General features: G+C 35.9%; 1 protein-coding gene across 3 annotated transcripts; it reads left to right on the top strand.

The window, feature by feature from the left end:
* Positions 1–2,712: 2,712 nt before the first annotated feature.
* Positions 2,713–22,287, top strand: LOC18443916 (scramblase-like protein). Of its 3 annotated transcripts, none has more exons than XM_006854096.4 (12): positions 2,713–3,034; positions 4,247–4,896; positions 7,325–7,411; positions 17,007–17,048; positions 17,134–17,178; positions 17,427–17,492; positions 17,604–17,660; positions 17,755–17,816; positions 19,995–20,115; positions 20,974–21,051; positions 21,184–21,290; positions 21,953–22,287. In XM_006854096.4, the coding sequence occupies exons 2-12, from the start codon at positions 4,318–4,320 to the stop codon at positions 21,984–21,986; spliced, it is 1,278 nt and encodes a 425-aa protein (XP_006854158.1). In that variant the 5' UTR covers positions 2,713–3,034; positions 4,247–4,317; the 3' UTR covers positions 21,987–22,287. The 3 variants fall into 3 exon arrangements, 2 of the variants coding, with proteins under 2 accessions (XP_006854158.1, XP_088717043.1); XM_088860917.1 differs by having other exon boundaries at positions 2,887–3,034; positions 4,247–5,161; XR_016051319.1 differs by lacking the exon at positions 19,995–20,115 and having other exon boundaries at positions 2,747–3,034.
* Positions 22,288–23,129: the final 842 nt, after the last annotated feature.

Genomic DNA, 23,129 nt, shown 5'->3' with positions numbered 1-23,129 from the left:
GGAGGCGCTTGTAACTGCAAATAATATCTTGAACATCTTGTAATCTGCTCTATTATCAATAAATTTGGAATGTTATCCAAAAAAAAAAAACGATTTGGTACAGAAGCTTGAAAGTTTGAGGAAGAAGTTCTGGTAGAGTAGGAAATATTAGATGGTATAAGGTTTGCACTCTAGAGGTTGAAGGGGGCATAGGAATTAGAAAATTGAAACTTAAGAAATATTAGATGGTATAAGGTTTGCACTCTAGAGGTTGAAGGGGGCCTAGGAATTAAAAAATTTAAACTTATGAATTAGGCTTTACATACGAATTGGTAGTGGAGAAGGAGAAGCCCCACAAAATGAGGGCCAGTTGGGGTGTTAGATCTTGAGAGCAAAATATGGGGTGGATAGAGATACAAATTTGATAGGAGTTGCAAGGATTGGGAGTAGAATGTCGTCTCTGTCTCTGTGGAGAAGAATTATATTTTGTAACCCTTTTTTGGTTATAAATATGAGGATCAAAGTGGGTGTATGGGCAAAACTCTTTTTGGCTCCACAAATTGAAAGGGTTTATGCCATTGAAACTGATGTATCAGAAGCTGTAAGGTCATTCATCAAGATGCTGGAGTTGGTGATCTGGTATCTAGTATGTGTTTTGATACTTTTTGGTATATCACTTGCAAACACAATAGAATTTTTGATGCAGTGATAACTGAACTTTCTCTTTGCTGGCAGGAGCTAAGGAATTATTATTTTACCCCATGAATGGAAAATGGAGTGATTTGGGAGAAGATCTCATATGGTATGTTCTCTGTTAAATATTTGTACCATTAGGGCATAGTTGGTATAGAGCCGAGGCTCTAAACAATTAAAGTAAAGTGCACCTTCAAATAGTGTTGAGAAATGTGGTTTCAATATTGAAAATCTTTGTGATAGCTTTAAAATATATTTTTATTTTTAATTATAAAATTTAAAGCTTAAAAAATAGTGTAGATCGAGCAGATCTATGAAAACTTGAAAATCTTGAAACTTGACGGTCCAACAATTCGTCACAAGACACTATTTCTAAAACTTGAAATCCATTTTTTTTCTCATGTCTATGTATCTTGATTTCAAGATGATCAATTTGAGAATATTTGGACATCAAAACAAGCTCTTCTAGTGAAATTTTATAGGTGGGCTTTAATTTTATGTTTATAGCTTGACTTATTTCAATCTTTAGTTGTTATTAAAGATGGGGAAGATTGTGTGGAAATCTTTTAGAATTGCAATTCTTTGGGAGACTTGAAAAAAGAGGAATACAAGAGTTTTTGAAGGAAGCATTTTAAATACAGAAGTTAATTTGTAGATAGTAGTTGAAGGGATGGCTCTGTGACCCCACCCACATATATGTGACCTTTGACCTTAGCCATAAGATTTGAGTAGATACATGAGATGGCTTGAGTCACAATGTCACAAGCTAGCACTTAGCCTGTTAGATCTTGATTAAACGGCTCATAGAGTTTTTTTTTTTTATTCTACAAATAATTTTGAAGCAAAATTTGGGGCATGCATAGATTTGACAAGGGCGCACACAATAAAAATACTTAAAAAATATTTTCGGTGATGAAAAGTTACAAAAATACCCCTGAAAATTGTAGGGGTATTTTGGCAATCTATTTTTACTTTATATATATATATATATATATATATATATATATATATATATATATATATATATATATATATATATATATATATATATATGTTATTTTTCCAGGTTCGCTTTAATTTTATGATAAGACGACCAAAATTTCATCAAAAAATATTTTGTAGAAAAAAAGAAAGAAAAAAGAAAGCAGTGTTTGACATAATATTGTGGTATGAACAATCGTAACCGTTCGATTCAGATCGAACGCCTAAAAAATGAGATCGTATATAACTTATATGTTGTTGAGTCACATACAAACATGTCCCCTAATGGAATGGACAATGGTAAAAGAAGAGTGCAATGGAAATGACTCAATACTTGGTTAAAAATTAAAAAGAACGGAAGTGGCACATAAAATTAAAAGAGCAAAAAACCAACATTTACATAATTTGGAAATCGTCTATATCTTCGAGACCACAAAATTCTCTTACACTAACTAGATAAATGCAAGACAAAAATAATTTTGAGGCCCCCAACAAACCCAAAACATGATTTTCTCTCTCTCAAATACTGACCTTTATCCCACAAACCCTAAAACATGATTTTGTCTCTCTACAATACTCACCCTCTTTTTTTTGCTCTTTACCGACACATCTACTTACTCTTTCTGCACATTCTTAAGAAGAATGCAGAACACATGAGGCCCATACTAAAAACTCATTATTTTGGCTTTGAAGTAATATCCACATGGGTTCCAAAATCTGAGTTTTACCTCTTAAAAACTATGACTCTTCCATGCATCCCAAAAGTGCAAAGTACTTTTCCAAGATTTAGTGTCCCCTAAACCCCACTTTGTTTTAAAAAGGTGTGGTTTGCATAAGATTGTAATTTTAAATAATCCAAGGTGCATCTCAATATTTTATCATAGATATAAATTTGATATAAAATTTTTTTAAGATGGTTGAGAATTTATTTCCATCTTTAATTATAAAATTTCAAACTTTTAAAAATAAACAGTCCAGATAATATGTTGTAAGATACACCATTTTACAAACTCAAAGTCTTTGTTTTTCTAATATTCATTCATCCAAACAACTTTATGATGGGTTTTTTAAGTGCACTTTTAATTCTATAATTTACGGTTGCAACCGCATGTAAACTTTTCCCTTCCTTAAAACGCCAGCCTCTCACATCCAACAGTAAAGTCTCTCTCTCTCTCTAAATTGAACCCTTTCCCCTAAGTCTCAAAATTTAAATACAATCTCTACACTATCTCAGGCGCATTTTCGGCTGCCGTATGTCTGGTATCTGAATTCTCTGCCCTCTCCCTCTTTCATCGAGCAACTGGTATTCTTTTTTCAGTTCCAAGACAGGGTTTGGACCTCCTTTTTGGTTTAGATTCTGAAAAAGCAGTATTCGGATTAGGTGCGTTATTCTTGATTCCCTCGTGCTTTAATATTTTATGGTAGATGATCTAGTCTTTGATCTCCATTTTTTTGTCAGTGTTGTGAAATTTCACAATTTTTTTCTGTAAAAATAGTTCGTTATTTGTAAAATTACAATTTCATTTTCTGAATGGCATGCAAGTTTAGGGCTTTGCTGTACGAACGTGCAATTTTCTATAGAAATAGAAATTATATATGGACGTTCATAAATATTTAGGATTTTTATTTATTCTGGATATCTTGGAAAAATTAAGCTGATGTTTAGCTTTTTCTTTTTTGATTGTTATCTCATACGTGTATTGGTGAATTCTAATCAGTAAAGGAACGAGTTCCCGGAATTAACGAGCTTTAGGTTTTTCTAATTTCAGGAGAATATGGAACTACATGGCTTAGGTTTCTAAGAATCCCCATTACACCAACCTGGGCTTAGAGAAATTCATCTAGACTTATTTATCAGGAGTCTTTGAAACTTGTGTTCGGTGTTTTATGTACATTGTCATCTATGCCATGCCTAATACTCTTGTCCATTTTTGGGTAATAATTTCTCTGAATGTATTTGTAGCAGTAAGCTCATGTCTATGTTTTATTATAAATTCTAAATAAATTGCTAGTGTTGAGCTGACTCTTGCTTGTCCCTAAGCCTGCTAAATCTTGAGGTGGTTCCTTTATAATCATAAGAAACACAGATAATATCAGTGAATACTTTAAAGGTGTTGAATTTTATTGGTAAAAAAAAAAAACTACTTATATGGATGTATTCTTATGTAAATCTTTATGAATACATAATATGGTCAGTAAAATTCTAAGCCTAAGTACCTACAGGATCTATTGGCAAACACGATTTGGAATCTCGTAGTTGTTAATCTTTATCCACATCTCTCATCTGTTGGATAGAATTATTTTAGCCTTGAATCAAATTCTTCTTCTTTGTATTGGTATCAAAATGGGGTTTTTTTTTTTCGGGAGTAAATGAACTCACCCACATTGGTTGTTTTTCTTAATTTGCATTGATCCAAATTATGAAGTAGGCCAAGCGATAATGCATATATTGGGGCTATTTTGTTTATACTTTGATCAAGTATTAATATGATAGTTTTATGACATCTAAAAAGATTGATGGAATTTTATTTTGCTCCTTAAGTTTCAAGTCATTGCAATTACATTTGCTGTTCTTTTTCTTTTTTGTGTGTAGGTCTCATCTTACTTCATTTAATATCACGACTTAATATAGTTTGAGCTTACAATACCCCAAGAAGTCGAGAGATGTTGAAGTTTGAGAAGTCTTTTCGTTATTGTATGTCGTCAAAGTTTATGAATGAGATCAGGAGTTGCAGTTATTGTAGTTATTGCAAAATAGCTCAAAGATGTCAAGAACAAGTTGTTAATTCTGATAGCACTGTACAATCCAGTGCTCTGTTTGGAAAATCACAAGATGATTTTTTGTCACATATGTTCTCAATCAATCCTTCATCCAAAATACCTTCTTCAAATTGTTCAAGATATGGGCTTCTAAAACCAAGTCCTCTACATAGGACCAGTTGGTATTGTAAGGCTGCAGGAAAAGAGCCTTGCTTAAGTAGGGAATGGTTTGCGCAGCTTTGGCTTGAGGAAAGGAGGAAAAAAAAAACCCTTCGTAAGAGGAATAAAGGAATGCCTCGAAATGCCAGAGATGCAGAAACATTTTATAACACCCATTCTTCTTTTCAGTTGCCATTTGTGAGGTGGTTTCAAGGTGCATCTGACATACATACTCAAAATGCAGCTAAGGAAGTTCCCCATCTCAAGCAGCCGCCTTTGAGCCAAACCATGTCTGGTTTTATGAAGCCAACTTCACTGGAAGAGGTAAGTAAGCATCTTGTAGTAGTTATGCTAAACATCTTTGATGGCAATAATTCATCTAATACCTTTCATGTTAGCTATCTTAGTGGAAATAATTTCATACCTGTTATGCTAACCATCTTTTATGGAAATAATTCATTTAATACCTTTCCATTTGCTGCATGTTTTTACTACATGATTTCGAGGATCTATGGAATCAACTAACTTTTGATGATAAAATAGCTGTCGTTACATAGAATGTGCTTAAACCGAGTTGCAGAAGTAACTAGTAAGTGATCCTTTGCGTGCTTTTTTGTTGCTCATTTCTCTATTTAAATCGAACTCATCATTTCTCAAATCTTCTGATGAATTTTTATAAGATCTACTGCCACAACCTGGCTGTTCTAGAATGATCATTTTTAACCAAGAGGATTGGTGGTTGAATGGGACATGCTTGTGTAACCATGGGTTTTATGGTTGCACCAACATATTTTCATTTTTTCTAAGATAAATGAGTTCATCCAAAAGAATGAGAATTTTACTCAAGATCGTCAATTAGAATGAGATTCTTTCTTTACAATTATGTTGTGGACCCATTATTATTTCTAAGATGAATTTAACACTACTCGTAGACCTTTTATCGTATTGGCAAGGGCGCTACAGCCATAGTCTTTGGCTTGTCGCTTCGTATTGCTTGATGCTAACTCTTGAAAATGACTTGAGCATGCAGGATATATTTACGATACTAGATCATTTTATGAGGATCAATGAAAGACTGAACTGAACTCCATGTTTTCTGCTGTGGATGGGGAAACTTATTAATGCTTTAAATCTGATGGTTTATTGCAAATGGCATGCAGTATTTTATCTATTCTTTATTTACATGATGAGTTAAGAAACTGCCATGAGCTCTGTGTTTCCTCCATTTATTTTTCGAGAAAATTTTTAAAACTGTGGAAATGCTTCCTTCAATGATGTTCAGGCATAATCCTACTCATTCACAAAGTTGCTCAGTCACTTTTAAAACTATAGGAGTGCTACTTTCATGTTTTGGGAGATTAGGAGGCTTTGGCAAGTCTATGTAACTTATTAACCGTAGGAGAAAAAAACAAAAAAAACAATCCGCCTGTGTCACTTGAGGATAGTCGTCTGCTCCTATGGCAAGTCTCTTAGAATCTTGTATGGGTCTAAAATAAGTATGGGTTCCTAGCTTTCACTTGCTGAGGAGGGGTAACTGCTTCTGTCTGTTTATGAGCCTTCCTTTATTGTTTGTGTCAGATTTTCCGACCACTTGTCCTATACTCAATTCTTTATGGGAACTTTGTGTTTGGATGTGAAACAAACCAGCCAACTATTATTTTATGTCATTTTTATCGTTGAAAAAAATTTATCATTGTATTTACAACAATATTTGGGATCGGCTATACGAATCCTGGTCTGCCATTCTGCTCTATCAAGAGCCATACCCTCATTGAGGTACAAGTCTTTATATCTTTTCTCACTACTTCCAACTAGGTTCCTTTGGGCTAGCCTTCCACTTGAACTAATTTGCACCTCCTAACATGTGTTGTACTGGGTCTGCGCTGCACATGGCCAGCCCACCTAAGTCTATTTTCTCTCATCTCATCGCCTACTAGTGCCACACCTAAGTTCTTTCGAACATATTCATTTCGAATTCTATCCTTCTTGTTTTGCCACTCATCCATCTCAGCCAAGACTCATCCTATGGGTATGTTGCTTCTTAGCCGCCCAACATTGCACCCCATAAAGCAAAGCTGGTCTCTGTCTTATAGAACTTGCCCTTCAGCTTCATTGCTATGTGATGGTTATATAAAATTTTGGTTGCACATCTCTAGTTCGCCCACCCAGATATCGAAACTGCGGTCTTTGGTATTTATTGACCGTCAATCTCAATTATTTCCTCGTCTCTACTCTTATTATTACTAAATTTCAATTCGATATACTGTCTAAGTTCGGTTAATTTTAAAACTTTTAGATTCTAGAGCATCCCTCCAAAGTTTTGTGTTGACACCATTTTGGGTCTCATCGATCCAAACTATATCATCCACGAACACCATACTCCACGGTACCTCATATTGTAGATACCTTGTTAAGTCATCCATAACTAAGACAAAGAGATATGGGGTCAACTACTGAAAACTCACTCGTCTCTCTACTAGTTGTTTGTACCTTAGTTAGCGCTCCCTTGTACATATCTCTCACCAAGTCAATGTAGTGTCTGGGGATTCCTTTGACTTGGTGAGAGATATGTATGAGGGAGCGCTAACTAGTGTGCAAACAATTAGCGGAGAAATGATTGAGTTTTCAATGTAGGACTAAAACTTATTTAGTATATTTACAGTACTTCATAGTATTTACATTTGGAAACTCTTTGGCTGTTCTGTCACTGTGGTGCTTTCTAATGAACTTTGTTACTTTTTCTTGCTTATAGGTCAAGGTGGAACCACTACTTGCTAGAGCTAATTTGCTAATTACCAGAGATATTGAGTGGGCTAATCTTGTTCTTGGATTTGAACAGGTAGTATTATTTCTGAAGTTATTTAAGCTTTTGTAAGCATTCAGCATGTGTGTATGTGCACACAGCAGTTATTCATTCACATGGCAATTGTTCTACTTGAGAGTTTGGTAAAGTTAATTATGTGAGTTTGTGCTTATGTGCATAAATTGGTTCAGCCCATCGTTTGGGAGTCCTACCTGCTTAACGAAGTTGATGAGGTCCATGGACTAGCCTTTTGGATTCCTTTCTTAGCAACCGTATCAAGTTCTGTGTTTGAAAATCCTTGTAATAGCTTCAAATTATAAAGAATAAAAACAAATTGTAGATTTACCAATCTTTTATTATGCTTAATGGATTAATCAAAGGAAAATGATGCTATAGGACTTTTACAATGAAAGTATGTGGTTACTGACATAAGGGACAGAAGGTGGAAGAGGAGAACAAATATCTCTGGATCGTATGCCCCATCAATAAAATGATTGGGACTTTTTGGTGGACATTCCTATAAATGAAGGGATGGAATGGTGAAAGAAGTTCAAGTCATGGTTAAGAGACAAGAAATGTATGGCAGCAAGGATGTGATGTCCAATCCTTATGTTTCAAGATAAATTTTATTAGAAGAGATAGCCGTAGATCTGAGAGTTGGCTCAGGCAGGGCAGTATCATTCAGTCGCTCTTCCTGGCCCAACCTTCATCAGGAATGAACTACCAAGCCCTGGACGAGTGTGAGGATGCCGCCCAATCGATGATCAAGGCCGGGCTTCTTGGTTTAGTCCCTGAAATCACTCTAATCCTGTTCCAGAACCACCAGTGACTTTTAGAGGGACGTCCAACTCCACTGATATATAAAGTGTTACAAGTGAACTAGGTTGGTTAGATTACCGGACTACCGTTGTACATGATAAATATTACGACGACTGAGGACTGCCCTTACACATAGATTATTACAAAAGTTATATTCTTGTTCTCAGACATTCCTAACAGCCCCCTCAAACTGTATATGGGATAAAAACTGTGAACAGTTGGCTTTGAGAAACTAATGTCTAATGAAGTACCTTGGTGAAAAGCTAAAAATGTCCACTGTTTGGCCCTCACTGCTCACAAAGACATTTTGAATTCTTGATCCTTGATCTTCTCTTGAACAAAATGTTGCTCTATCTCTATATGTTTAGTTTCTCCATGGTAAATATGGTTTAATGATATGGAAATAGTGTTGCGATTGTCACAATATAATGAGTATTCAATGTTTTGACCCAATGTAGTAAGGAGATGTCATATCCAAGACAGTTCTGCTGTAACTGCTGCCATGTAACAATACTTGGCCTCTGTACTAGATTGAACAACAGTCCATTGTGTCTGACAAATCTAGGAAACAAGATGAGGACCCAGAGAGACACAATACCCATAGAATGATAGTGTTGCAGTCTCCTGCCCAATCAGCATTGGAGAAGGCAACCACCACTAAAGTTGTTGATGAGGAGGGCGAAGCAGGATGAGAATAAACAAGTCCGTCGGTGATCGTTGCTTTGATGTATCCAAGAATGCATTTCACATCTTTCATGTGACTCATCTTGGGTGAAAGCATCATCATCACCATCTAATCTTATCCCAACTATTTGAGATCGGCTGTGAAAGCATATACTAAGAAATATGTTTCAGAACAAACATGGTAGGCCTGTTAAATACTGTAGTGCTCCAGCAATGCTGCGTATTCGTCAACACGTGGGAATAGGTTCTGCAACATCTGTGTGAGAGTTAAAGGACTGTAGCTACTTGTGTTGGCTTATAATCTAGTATCCCTTTATGCTTAAGCAAGTCAATAACTTACTTGTGATGGGTTAAGATCAAGGTACTAGTCTTCTATCTGCCTCAATCCCAAGAAAATACTGGAGGTCTGAAGTCTTTCATCTGGTGTATCATTGATAAGTTGCTTGACATTGTCATTGTGAGAGAGAAAACTACTTGGATATAAACATACTTGGATATAAACATCACCCACATATACCAAAATAATAGTTAGGCCATGATCTCCTAAGCAATTGAATAATGAATAATCAACCAGATTCCTAATGAACCATGAGACTGGATCACTTTACAGAAGTTATCGGACCATATGCCAGAGATTCGTTTCAATTCATATATTGCTTTCTTAAGTCGAAGAACCTTAGTCTGTGCCAGTGTTTAAAAAAGCGGATCAATGACACGAATCGTTCACACCCATACCCTTGTCGGATCGGTGGATTGGCTCGGAGAATTGGACGAATCAGAAATTTTTGTCCCAAATGTTTTTCAAAAAATTACTATAAATTTCTAAAAATAGTGTTTGTACTTTTTATTTTTATTTTTATAAACGTTAACTTTTGTATTGCTATAAAGAGATAGAGTACAGTTTTGGGTTAATCCGAGAGTACCCTCTAGATGGGACTCTTGGTAAAAAATAGGTCAACAGACTTTGTACAAAAAATGGGCTTATACGGTACCCTCTAAAAAAAGTGTTCTTTTAGTTTCTAAAAGAAATTAGGAGTGGTGCATTATGTATTTTCATTATTTTGTAAAAATAGGTGAATACTGAGACACTATTTCCTTGTTTGGATGTTTGTATAACTATTAATTATAATATAATGGTGTAATATTGCATCAAAATAATTTATAAATATTAGCAAACACTTCCATATTATAAGACTAAAACAATAATTTCTCATATAAAAAGTGAAATTAATATCGCATCAAAGTAAAACACTCATTAATTCACTTTACTCATCCAAAATTATCACAACCTAACTTACTATAATATTATATACTGAAATTAAAATTGTTGGTTTGTATTTTATGATTATCTTATTATACAAATAAGAACAAATTTATACGGTCTTATAATATCATCTAATTTAAAATTTTTATTTACGACTATAAAAAAATAAAAAATTTATTGACCCCAAGTCATTCACATCCTACATGAACATAAATGGTCAATTTCTAAATAAAACATTTACTATTTTTTTTTTTTCCTAGTCTACTAATTGAATATATTTTCTCAAGTCATTCATGCCATACCTAAAAAGTTTGCTTAAGTCATTCACGCCATAAATTTTTTCCTAGTCCTACATGAACAAAGTTATGGTGCAAGAATTATCCCACTGGAGTAGAAATCCACATAAAATCTTTGCGCAGAATAGAAATAAATGTGGAGTTATCCCACATCTATTGAGAATCGTGGGAGAAATAGGCCTCATAAAGGGTATGTTACCTCATACCATACGGTACTTGACTTGCTGAGCAAGTAAAAGTTATGCAAGGTGTGCACATGGGCCCCATGGGAGACGGTCACGTGATTGACATGACGTGTACAGTAAGGGGCCTCTAATTTTTTTTAAAAAAAATGGTGTTCGAGAGAAATTAAAAAAAGTTAAGAACATATTAAAAATAGAACATGATGTCGTAACGAATTTGATGACAACAACGCGATTGACTTGGCGATTCATTGTACAAAATTATTGTGTCGTAACGTCATCACATCGACTTTGTACAGGAAAAATGACGAATCCTGTTTTATGATCGGATCTAAAGCAGTCCAGCCTATACCTGATCCGGATTGCCCGATTCCAGATTGGGTCACCGATTTTTTAAACACCGATTTTTTAAACACGGGTTTGTGGGTCTCCTTCTGCATATCCTTGTGGCTGCTCCATATGAACTTCTCCTTTAGGGTGCATTTCTAACATCAAGTTGATATGTTCTCATCCATAAGCCACAACCAATGATAAAAACAATACAGATATTACCCATCCTTACTGCAGGGCTAAAAGTCTCATCATTATTGAGACTATGGTCTTGTGTGTATATCTTAGCTGCAAGTCTTGCCTTGAACTGTCCTATGCTCCCATTTGCATTATATTTGATCTTATACGCTCATCTACAACCAATGACATTTTTATGAGCTAGCTTATTAGCAATTTCCTATGCTCCACATTCAAGCAAAGCTATCATTTTTGAGTTCATGGCCTCCAAACATAGATAATAGAGTTTGGGTTCTACATGGTGTTCTACTGCAAATAGGAAAACATGACAGTCAAGAGAAAATGACTCATAATTAACCCATTTATTTAAGGGAAAGCTTTCTATGTTCCCCCTACAACATAGAAGTTCTATCCTCCCCCTACCATCCAGCCGTCCATTTTTTATCAAGAGAGCGACTCACCGTTTGATCTTAGATCCGACGTCTCAAAGTATTTTATTTTTAGTTTTTTTAATACAATTTTTCTGAATATAAAATTTGGTACGTGCCATCTTCTCATTGGGGCGCAACTATAAAAAATATTAACAATAATTTTTTGATAAAAAATAATGACCAAAATACCCCTTAAAACTTTCAGGGGTATTTTGATCATTTTATTTTATTGAAAATATTTTTTTTATATTTTTCTTTAGTGCGAGTTTAATAGAGGAATGGATGTCCAAAATTTGGTGTCAAAACAGTTTATAGAAAAAAAATTAAAATTAAAACAGTGTAGAGACATGACATTGTGATTGTGGCAATCTTAACCCTCCATTCAAAAATGGACGGTTGGATAAAGGGGAGGATAGAACTTCTATGTTGTAGGGGGAACATAGAAAGGGAGCTTTCCCTTTATTTAATGGTGTCTTACACATGGATAACCCAAGTGGAATAGGAGAAAATTCATCACAAGAAGGTGCAATTGAACGAGGAGTTGCTTCAATATCTGAAGAAGAAGATGATGATGAGGTATCAATAGGAGCTGCAGTAGAAGGTGAGGTGTCAATGCTGTACTGTGATTGATAGGTGGTAAGTGAATTTGCTAGTGAGTATCAGGAAGTAGCCAAAGCTATTGGAACTGAATCACTGTTGGGACCAAGATTTTCACATGCTGAACTATGAGAAGAACTTTGGTCTGAGGATGATGTAGCAGTAGCATTGTGTTTGCTGTTGGGAATGGAAAAAATGCAATTGAACTGGGAGACTATCATGATAGTGGAGGTGCTGATTATTGGCTAAGAAAGAAGTTTAGACATCGCATTTCGTCAGTCGCACTTGAGAGTAGTATGTTAGTGGATGGTATTTGTGGATTAGAGATGATGGATGGATAAATAGCACTTGGATCTGATTGCTGCAATTAATTATGCTCATCACATGAAAGGCCACTCACATGAAATGGGGTTCATCGAAAATAACATTCCAGGATATATGTGTCCTCTTGGTTCTGGGGCTGAAACATCTGTCACCTTATAGTGGTCGTCAGAGCCGAGGAACCTACAAATTTCAGCTTTGCATAAAGATTTGTGAATATGGACATCAGCCACATAACATGAGCATCTGAAATTTTTTAATCCTGAATACCCAAGATGGACTTCATGTCATGTAAAACATGGAGTATCTCCTCAAGTGCCTTGGACAACAACAACCTGTCAATCAAGGAAAGAGTTGTATGAAACGCTTCAAATTGCATGGTGGAGAGGGCAGTTTCGGCTACATGCCTGTGCCTTTGTTTGGCAGTACCATTTTCTACAGGTGTGTCTGGGCTATACTTTGGTGTATTATCCTATTATCAAGGATGAATTTTGTAAAGGCATTGACAGTGTATTCACGCCCACCATCACTTCAGAAACGAATGATTGTTTTATAAAATGGGTTTTGACAAACTTTAAATTGGGAAAAGATATGAAAGGCATCGAGAAGAATATTTATATATAACGCTGTGCTTTCAATGAATGTAATATAGAAGTGAGAATGTGACAAAGAACTCTTAGGGGATGGCTCCCAAAAGTCAATGTGTATTAACTCAAAGGGGTGTGAAGCTCTTTTATTATAAATAAGGAATGAGAGTTCATGACACTTACATGATTGCCAACTTGACTGACACAATAAAATAGATTAAAGTGGTGGAATGGTTAGACGTGTGGGTTCTTTGACGAGAGTTTTGAGGTTCGATCCCCTCATTGTCATTTTGCATTGTAAACTCTAAGTAACAGGAAATCTATGGTACTATCTATGTATTAAAAAATATTTTACATGTGCCTCAAGGTCCAGGCCGTAGAGTGAAGATCTAACCCCCACGAGATGGGAGTCGATTCCCACCCGTGCACCTTTTAGGAATGGGCTCAAGGCTATGTGGTAAGAGTGGCGGAGCACTATAACATGACATCTTGAGTTCCATTCCTATTACAAGTAGTGGACCCCATCCCCATTGAACTAAATATGATTGGGTTATTGGCTAGCACTTGTGATCATTGGGCCTCGTGGTGGAGGTTCGAGCCTCCCCTCAAACCCTTCTAGGCTCATCTAGAGAATTATGCCTTTTGTGGTTTATGCTAGGTATTTAGGGTGGCGGGGTGCCACAATAAAACGTCTTGCGTTTCATTGTTACCATAGGTAGGGGACTGTTTCCCTACTGAATTTTGGGTAGGGGCTCGTTATCTCCACTGATTCACCCAAAAAAAAAAAAAGGAACTTGACATAAAGGGCCTTTATTTGAGGACTTTTGCATAGACAAGGGTAGTCCTTTTGCATGTCGATGGTGGAAATGAACCAAGTAGTGGTGCTACAAATCAGCGCATTATTATTGAAAACATCAATGCTTGGCACCAAAAAGGACTTTGACATTTTTGAGGGATCTTGATCTTTGTCCACCATATAGAGATTCCAAAAATCTTTCCTTAATGTACATGGTGTTTGTGTGAAAATCCTTCACAAAAGTAGACAACAAAGAAACAATGACGTAAAATATCTTGCTGATCGGGACTTCGACATTTTTGTGTGTGTGTGTGTGAGAGAGAGAGAGAGAGAGAGAAAGAGAGAGAGAGAGAGAGAAATTCTCATATGTTGAGAATTTTGAGAGAGATATTACTATATTATATTAGAGAGTTTCGATTAGGATTTTGAGAGGGAAAAAGAGATATGAGGGTTTTTCAAATTTTTGAGACTGAGAGACGAGTTTTGTTAGGGTTTTGAAAAAGGAAGATAAAGTTTTATTAGGGTATCGGGAGAGGGAGAATTTCAAATCTGAGACTGATTTGAGATTAAAGAAAGAAATTAGGGTTTTGTCCACATCAGATTAGAAGAGCCACATATTTGGGCTTCAAATGAGCATTGTTTTGGTTAGGTTTTTGAGAGAGGCAGAGTTTGAGATTTGAGGCTGATATTAGATTGGGAATGAATTAGGATTTTGTCCAGGTTTGATTTAAAGCTGGATGGTGGTGAAGTAGTGGAGCAAGAATGAAATGGGTTTATTGGAGAAGAGAAAGACAAAGAAGAAGGAAGACCTAGAGGGGAAGAGAAAGATTTTACAGTGAAAATTGGTGGTCCTAGAGATCAGTTGACCGCTTGAATACTATGAAGGAAATTCAGGTTGTGGTTAAGGAACATGACAGGAAGTGTATGGAAATAAGGATGTGGCATCCAATCCCTACGGTACTTTGTGTTGGATTTCCAGCTCTATAATATGAAGTACAAGTAAATTAGGGTTTGTCAGGTTATCATATCACCCTTGTACATAATAAGTATTACAAAATCTATCGTTAAACATGACGGATATTAAAAAAGGTACATACTTGTCCTTGGGCAATTATTCCTACTACATGGGTACCACTTTTTTATGTGAATGTCTTTCACTAGTTTTAGCTAAAATAGAGGGACGCACCATATTTGAATGGTTAACAGAAGCCTTCTTGGGGTTGTTAGTTGGATACCTTTCCTTTGAAGAGATGTGGTCGTGAGAGCATCTTGGGCATGGTAGAGTGCATGTAAGCATATACTCTAGATATTGGCATATACATTAGATATTGGAGTTTTGAGGATAGAATAACATAGTTCATGTCATCTGGTCTTCTTGGCGACTTATGTACAAGAATAGTTTTTGACGTGCTAGGGACTTCTTCCCTGTTATATGGATTTGGATGACAAGTGCCCCTTTCCTAGTGTATCCTTTCATGTTATATTGTACAATTAACCACCTAAACATTGATTTTCTTTTTTTGTCTTTGTATAATATTTACATTCTGTATGCAAGGATAAGAGAGATTGTGGATCATTCATTTCTTCACTCTAGCTACAGTAGAACAATAGCTAATAGGATGAAAACATTGAGTGTAGATAGTGTGAGGGGCTGGGAATGTGGGAGTACTTTTTTCCTCTAGTTTTTGGTTGGTTTTTGCTACTTTGTGCGTTTGAGCGCTTTGACTGTATGCTAGTGATGGAGGCAAGGGGACAGCAATTATAATGCCTGGTTAGGTCATTAGGACAGATCATAGTTGTCGGGATCTTCAAGACTAGGTGGTAGTTGTGTTCAGGATCTCGATCTGGCCTCCAGGAAAGGGATCTTCAGGGGACCTCGATTTTTAACTTTTGCGAAACTCGATCGCCAATGTTAGTCATCGATCAATTGCCTATGTTAGGCATCGATCCCATTGAAGATCTCTATCTCCACCTCAAAGACCTTTATGACGAGCAAACTGATAATTTTCGTAATTCAATATGGTTGCATTACTTGTTGGCTCTAAATAAAGAGATATTTATAGTTGTAGACTATATATACTTTTGGGAGCAAGATCCCCAAAATGTTGAAATCGAGACTCCAAAGGTTAGGCTCACTACCCCAAAATGTTGAAATCGAGATTCCAAAAGGTTAGGATCAAGATCCCAAAATGTTGTAATGATTCCAAAAGGTAGGATCAAGATCCCAAAAGGTTGAGATCGAGATCCCAAATATTTGGGGATCTCGACCCCTAACATGTGCATTGTATGGATGACACTCCCAACCATAAGGATCGGTTACCCTTTCATGATCCCTTGCTTCCGATCCCGACCACGCTTCTGATCCCATACCTGATCGCAAAAACTATGGGACAGATATGTTCAGGGGTTTTGATTCCAAGATTTGACAATAGGTGCCTAACAACAATGAATGTCTACTTTAATGGGAATGCCAATGGAAAATAAGGACTGTTAATTGATATGACAAGGGGAAGATCGCTGTTGTTAATCTGGTTCAACTACTGAGGTTATGTGGGTAAAAAACCATGCTTCATCGGTTTTCTTTATTTATTTTTGGTGCTCTGTTCAGGGGTAACTCAGTTAAAATTTTACAGTTGATTTATGCGAGTGTTCTTGACCTTGGAGGCTTGAGGAGATTTTCACAAATACAAAATTATTTACAACACTTAATGCTATAAATTTTCCTTTTTTCTTGGTAACAGAGAAAAAACTAAAAACAAAAGGGATGAAACAAATAGATCTATGACATTTAATTAATAGATATCATTCACATATTTAAAATGTTAAAACACTGTGGTGATCTACTTGTCAATTATTGGTGTATGTATGGTGGTGGTATTTGATAGAATCTTCATCATATTTTTTCTTCATTGACTTTTTTAATCCTGACAGTTGTGTATTGTTATTTTTAATTCTCTCCCTTTAATACTTGTCATCTCATTTTTTATGATAGAAACAAATTATGACTTAAGCGCTTCTATTACTTTCGACATTGACTAAAAAATTAGTCACGGGCTCATTAATTTCTTCTAATGTCTAATTACTAATTGTCGGTAAGTCTAATTCCATTTTATTGTAATCTTAATAACTCCATTTACAATTGTGCAGGAAAACCGGTATGCTATAGTGGATCCTAGCTACCCTCAAGCTGTATGCTGCTCTCCTTCCTTGCATGTGTTTTCTTGGCATGTGCTGTTCTTTATGATTCCTGAAATTTGATTGTTGCTGTATTCAGCCCGTGGGTTTTATTCGTGAACAAAGTAACCCCATCATTCGGCAGGTACATCGCAAGCATCTTCATCTTTCTTTTTTAATTCATACACTTTTGACCATGGTGTACCCCAAATTGTGTCAATGAATTAATTTTTATTGAATATTTTTATCTATTTATTTCATATATATTATTTTTATCTTTGCCAAGAAAACTCTGGCCATTTGTTGTCATTCATAGCAATTTTTTCATTGAGATTATGCATCCTTTGTCATATGAAATGAATCCTAAAGTTTGAACATAGTGATGTCTTGCAGATACTTCGTACAAGGCGGCCCTTTATTGCATACATAACTGATGCCATGGGTAATGAACTATTCAGGGTGAGACATTTTGCTATGATCAAGTAATGTGTTATAAATTAATGCCCCCTCAAAGTTAATTTATTTTATTTTTCACTATTGCACATTCATCTTTTTTACTATTTGCTTTAGGTTCGCAGGCCATTTTGGTTGATAACTAGTACAATATATGCTGAGATAGATGGCAAGGTACATCCTCTTTCTGAATAGTGATTGTTTATTTATTTTATGAGCAATACAAATGGAGAGACATCCCTAGTCTTTATTTCTTAATTGGATACAGGAAATTGGAGTGGTTCATCAGAGGTGGCATCTTTGGAGAAGAGTGTATGATATATACTTGGGGTAATAAATTCTGTTTTGTGAGATATTGGGCGATTAGTTTTTCACTTCCAATTTATACATTTGACTTTTTTCAATGGAGAAAATCCTATTCATGCGTTTGGCTTTTTTCAATGGAGAAAATTCTTTTGTCATTTACCTTTTGGCGGATTGTTGGGAAAACCTCTGGAAAGTGTACGGACACCCGCCTTTATAAGTTACAAGTCACACAGCTAGTAAAGTAAAAATATTTTAAGAGGGAGTGGGTTGGGTTTGACAGGCTAGGTAATTGGTGACATCTAAAGTTCGTTGCCTATGTACTTAGGTTCATTATTAATCCCCTACTTTTTCGAAGTTACAAAACTAAAAGCAATTCCTTGTGCACAACATGCTTTCCATTCAATCTCTTGAAATCAAAAAAAAGAAAAAAAAGAAACAAAAGAAAAAGACAAGAAGAAGAAAGAAAGAAAGGATTTCATACTGTATTTTGCATGTTTACCTAGATATTCTTCCAACCGACAGGGTCATCATAGCAAAAGCCAATGTCAAACTGAACCAACAAATTTAGGATTGTCAATACCAAATGTGACAGTTTGATTCACATTAATTCCTTCCAAATCTAAATTTAATAGAGGTAACCAAAATTTATCTACAAACAATTGAGAGCCTAGTATCTGTGTCTTCGATTTGGAAAGAGGGATTGATCTGGAAATGATGAAATCTACTGGATGAAAACTGATACAAATACAGACAGAATATCAGACCTTAATGTACAGATATCTCCTGGAATTTCCAGTAACAGTCCATTGTGTCTCATACACTGATAGCACCAAACCTTTGATTCTCTAACCCTGATTATTTAAGTAGAACAAACTGTGGATCCAGGGAACAAGTCGATTCTAGAAATTTCCACTGATTGTGATTTGTACATGCAAGTCAAGGAATAGAAATTTTGGGCAAAATGTCAAAAACTCTCAAAACCTTATCGTAACCTTCAAAAATTTTCCATTGTCCTATATGGGCCATATAGTTCAGCCACTTGAGGAGTCCAGCACATGAGTTTTTCAATAAAATAGAGAACTTCGTCTGAGATTTATTTTTTAAATAGATTTGCAATCAAGTCTTGAGATCTCCCTCAAGTCACTTTTAGTGTTGTCATCTGAGTTCCTGAACAAGACTCTTAAAATCTATAAATGAGATGTGTGAAAAATGACTAATTTGGAGAGAAGAAAAAGAAAAAGAAAAGAAAAAAAGAGGAGTTGAAACAAATTTACCGTAGTAATATAGGATGTACTCTTGCTTCCATTGGATTTGGCGTTTTATAGAGATGATTGACAAATATCTTCACTTGATTCCATAAAACAAATTTCAATGCGGTAACTCTGGTTAAATTCCTCATTCCTGCGTCCTCATCAAAATATTTCCATGGCAATGATGGTACATTCTATTTTGACAAGTTAAGACTTATTTTCTACCTGATAATTTATCTTTGAAATTTTCTATAATAGAGTTTCAGGATCTGACACCAGAAAACCCCTAGTAGATTTAGTAGGAAACCTGTCTTCATGTCATATAATATATAACAGTTTGTCAATGACTTATTTCTTATGGAGTTTGTAAGCTTTTCTTGAGATTTATTCAGAGTGGAAAAATAACTATGCAGATTACCTTTGTTCTCTTATAGGGAAATCTTGATGGGTTTGTAATATACAAGTTGTTTTGTTTTGTCATACAAGCAATTTTTCGAATCTAGGTAAAAGAAAATGCTTGCTATTGCTCTCCAGTTTTTTACATGGAATTCACACACACACTCAGGGAGGGAGGGAGTTTTTTACATGGAACACACACACACTCAGGGAGGGAGGGAGGGTTCTGGAATTTTTGAGGGACCAGTTATAAATGTAACTTGTACTTGATTGTTACAGGTGCTTTCATGTCCTTGTACCGCTCTATCCTTCCATATTTGCACCATCTTCAAGTTCTATTATAAAATGATGTAAACAAGCTTCTTAATATTAGTTTATTTTTCCTGGAGTCCAATCATGAACATGATGCTCTTTTCTCTTCTTTGTCTCATCTCACGTAATGATCTATTTTTGCATGAATTGGTAATAGGGAAGCAGAAATCCAGTTTCAAGTAGTGACCATTGGGAAGAGTTAAATTCTATTTACTTTGGTGTGCTTTGCATGATGTCATTACAGAAAAGAGCAGTTTGCTGTGGTTGAAAATCCAGGGTTTTGGAACTGGACATTTACATTGAAGGATATTAATGGGAACGTGTTGGCTGAAATTGACCGTGATTGGAGGGGAATTGGCTTCGAGGTTTGTCTCTACACAACAAGGGAGTGAGCTTATAAAGACAAAAACATTTCTGGTTCAAGTAAAGAGTACCATATAAATAAAATTTTGAAGGTTTTGGGGAAAATCCATCAATAATAGTTTCTTCTCACGATCAAATAAAATAATCATGATCAGTTATCATTCATAAAGTTAAAAAATCAAAACAAAATATTATGTTATATCTTAGGATCAAAGGGTGTTTTATGGGCTTGGCCAAAGAACACCCTCGTGTAACACTTGTGTGTGTGACTTGGGATTGATATGAATCTTAATTTTTTCTTTTTGTTTTTTTGGTAGAAGGCCATGATATTTCTTTAGTGCCTCTGTTATCTTTCTTTCGTGAGGTCTAGTTCCACAAAATTGACAATGCATAGTTATATACCATTAAGAGGCTCTTGGGATGAAATTCAGTTTTGGGAAAGTTATAGTAATTTGTGGTGATGTTGTGGCTATCCTCTTTGTGGATATCATGCTCTGGATGGACTTCTTAAATTCCTTTCTAATAAATATAGGATGTTAGTGTTATTCTCTTTAATTCACATTAACTTTTTAGTTATGTATCATTATCTATAGTTGTGAATTTGACAATGAATAACTTTTATCACTGTTTGAGAATCTGTGAACAATGTTTGAGAACTCATAAATTTGGTGTCAATTCATTGACTCAGAGTTCTTTGCACTCTAAATTTTCACCACTTCCATAATTCCTTATCCGTATATAGTAGAAAATGTCTCGCTAATCTTATCATTTCTAATGTAGTTCATCACAATTTACGATGTGAGGTTGTGGAATGCATAAAAGAGAAGCCTTAACATGATGGTGTTTTTATACCCTTGCAGCTCTTTACTGATGCAGGGCAATATGTGATCAGGTTCGGTCATGCAGATCCAAGCTCTAAGACTGGAGCAGCTGCACAGGTTATTATTGCTATAATTTTTATAATTATTGTTACCATCTTATAAAAATCATCATTATTATTATCAGAGTTTTTTTTTTAAATCATAATGTCTTCTCATAAATGCTTTAATACTGTTGTTTATACTGCTCAGGTTCAAGAATTGGATATTACTCGAGCATTGACTCTCTCTGAGAGAGCTGTGGCAGTAGCCCTAGCCGTATCATTAGACAATGATTACTTCTCTAGGCATGGAGGCTGGTGAGTTATTATTATTACTATTTAATTATTGATAATTTAACACCAAAAAATGACTACTAGACAGAAACCGAAACAAAAAAAAAAAAAGAGAAAGAAACAGGAAGATTTTATAGTTTGATTGACAATTTTGTCCCACATATTTCCATAAAAATGGCTGTCTTGTGGAGTTTTGAATCGTTGTTTGGAATTGGAATTTGAGTATGTACCCATCTGCCATGAGACATGCTCTTCGATCTGCCAATTGATTATCCTATGCATTTGGCATATTATCTGCACAAAAAATGATACATATATACTATCCTCTCCTGAAAAATGCTAACATCAATGATTGAATGGGCTTACCCTTTTAAGGTTAATTGTTTCATGCTGGCCTGCCTGCATCCCCGCATGAACTCTCCACCATTCAACTGACTTAGATGGTGGTGATTGTAAGATATTTGTGCAATCGCCACCGTTCAAGTCAGTTGGACAGTGGAGATTTCGTGTGGGCATGCATAGAAACTGTGTCCCACTTTTAAACTCAAAAAACTTTCCTGTAGAAAACCTGATCAGTATAGTAATATGTTACTTCAAGATGATTTATCCTGCTTTGCTCTCTCTCTCTCTCTCTCTTTCTCTCTCTCTCTCTCTCTCGATTAACTTTGTGTGTTTTATTTGACCAGGGGGATTCCCTTTTTTGCAGTCTCTGAAGAATAGGAAGTGGCTAAAATGTACCTTTTTTTTTTTTTTTTACCTTAAGATCCCTTGTGCATATCTTGTCACATTGCCATGGTTCCATGGATGCATCTTTCCATTAGGCTTTTAGATGAATGAACTGGGGTTGTATGTAAAAATTTGTAAACTTCTTTTATTTTTGGTGGAACCTTGAACCTTTCTAGTTCAGTTGCAAAATCATGAGTTCTTCAGCAATGGCTTGGTCTGAGCCTTTTTGCTTCTCGGGTGTCCACCTGTAGCCCCATTTATAGAGAAATCCTGCAATATATAGATGTTCAGTGCAGTGGCTATGGAAGCTCATCTCTCTCTCTTTATATACGTATATATACCTGTTTGTGTACCCATGTGCATGTTTTGTGTGTTCACAGTTTGAAACAGGATTTTTGGGTCGTTTTTATGAGCAACTTTTTTGTGTGTCTTTGATAAGTTGATCACTTTGATGAATTGGAGTACATCCTCGTTCTGGTTTAGAAGCTCCTCTCAACAGCTTCTTTCATGCCTGCTCATGCATTCTTTCATGAAAACCTCAAGAAAGTGAGGTGACATTCAGGCAGCCGGATTTCAGTCTGGTGTTCTCACCCATCACATGTACCTCACCTAATGAACCCTCTCTCCCTCCATTGCAAATATATATCTCTCTGTCTCTCCTATTTCAATTTGATGTACATGCTCCCGATAAAAACAGAACTCTCTATCCCCAATGGTGTACCTGCCATTTCCATGGTGCTCGAGGAAGATCAAAGCCAGGGGTGAGCTAGAGCCACCTCCATTGTTGTATGGACCTAGGCTTTGAGCTGAAATTGATGAGTAGAGAAATGATTGGAATCAAGGAACAATGGAACGCCCTAGCCCACCTCTTTTCTTTCTGCAAGATCCATGGGCCATGGACCTCTCTCTCTCCAACCAGATTTGCCCACAAGTACCAAATCTCTCTTTTAACAATTAAGGGTTTTAGCTGCTTTTTGGGACTCTCTCTCTCTCTCTCTCGCTCTCTCTGTGTGAATCTCCTAGTGCAAGCCAACCTCCCTCTAGATCTGCCCTCGACAAGCCACAAATCTGTGTCTCACCAGGAAGCCCAACGTACACCCCTTTACCTCGCTAGATCCCCTCTCCATAATCTCTGTC

Source organism: Amborella trichopoda, chromosome 3, assembly GCF_054954075.1.
Source record: "Amborella trichopoda isolate Santa Cruz 75 chromosome 3, AtrichopodaSantaCruz75HAP2 v2.0, whole genome shotgun sequence".
NCBI classification, from domain to species: Eukaryota; Viridiplantae; Streptophyta; class Magnoliopsida; order Amborellales; family Amborellaceae; genus Amborella; species Amborella trichopoda.
Note: the sequence above shows the minus strand (reverse complement) of the source record. Positions and strands in the feature narration are given on the sequence as shown.

Excerpts from the sequence above, each read along its gene's own strand:
- LOC18443916 (XM_006854096.4), top strand. The coding sequence starts at position 4,318 with ATGTTGAAGTTTGAGAAGTCTTTTCGTTATTGTATGTCGTCAAAGTTT. Across the intron at positions 17,817-19,994 it reads GTGTATGATATATACTTGGG|AAAAGAGCAGTTTGCTGTGG; the intron begins GTAATAAATTCT and ends ATGTCATTACAG. Across the intron at positions 21,052-21,183 it reads AGACTGGAGCAGCTGCACAG|GTTCAAGAATTGGATATTAC; the intron begins GTTATTATTGCT and ends TATACTGCTCAG.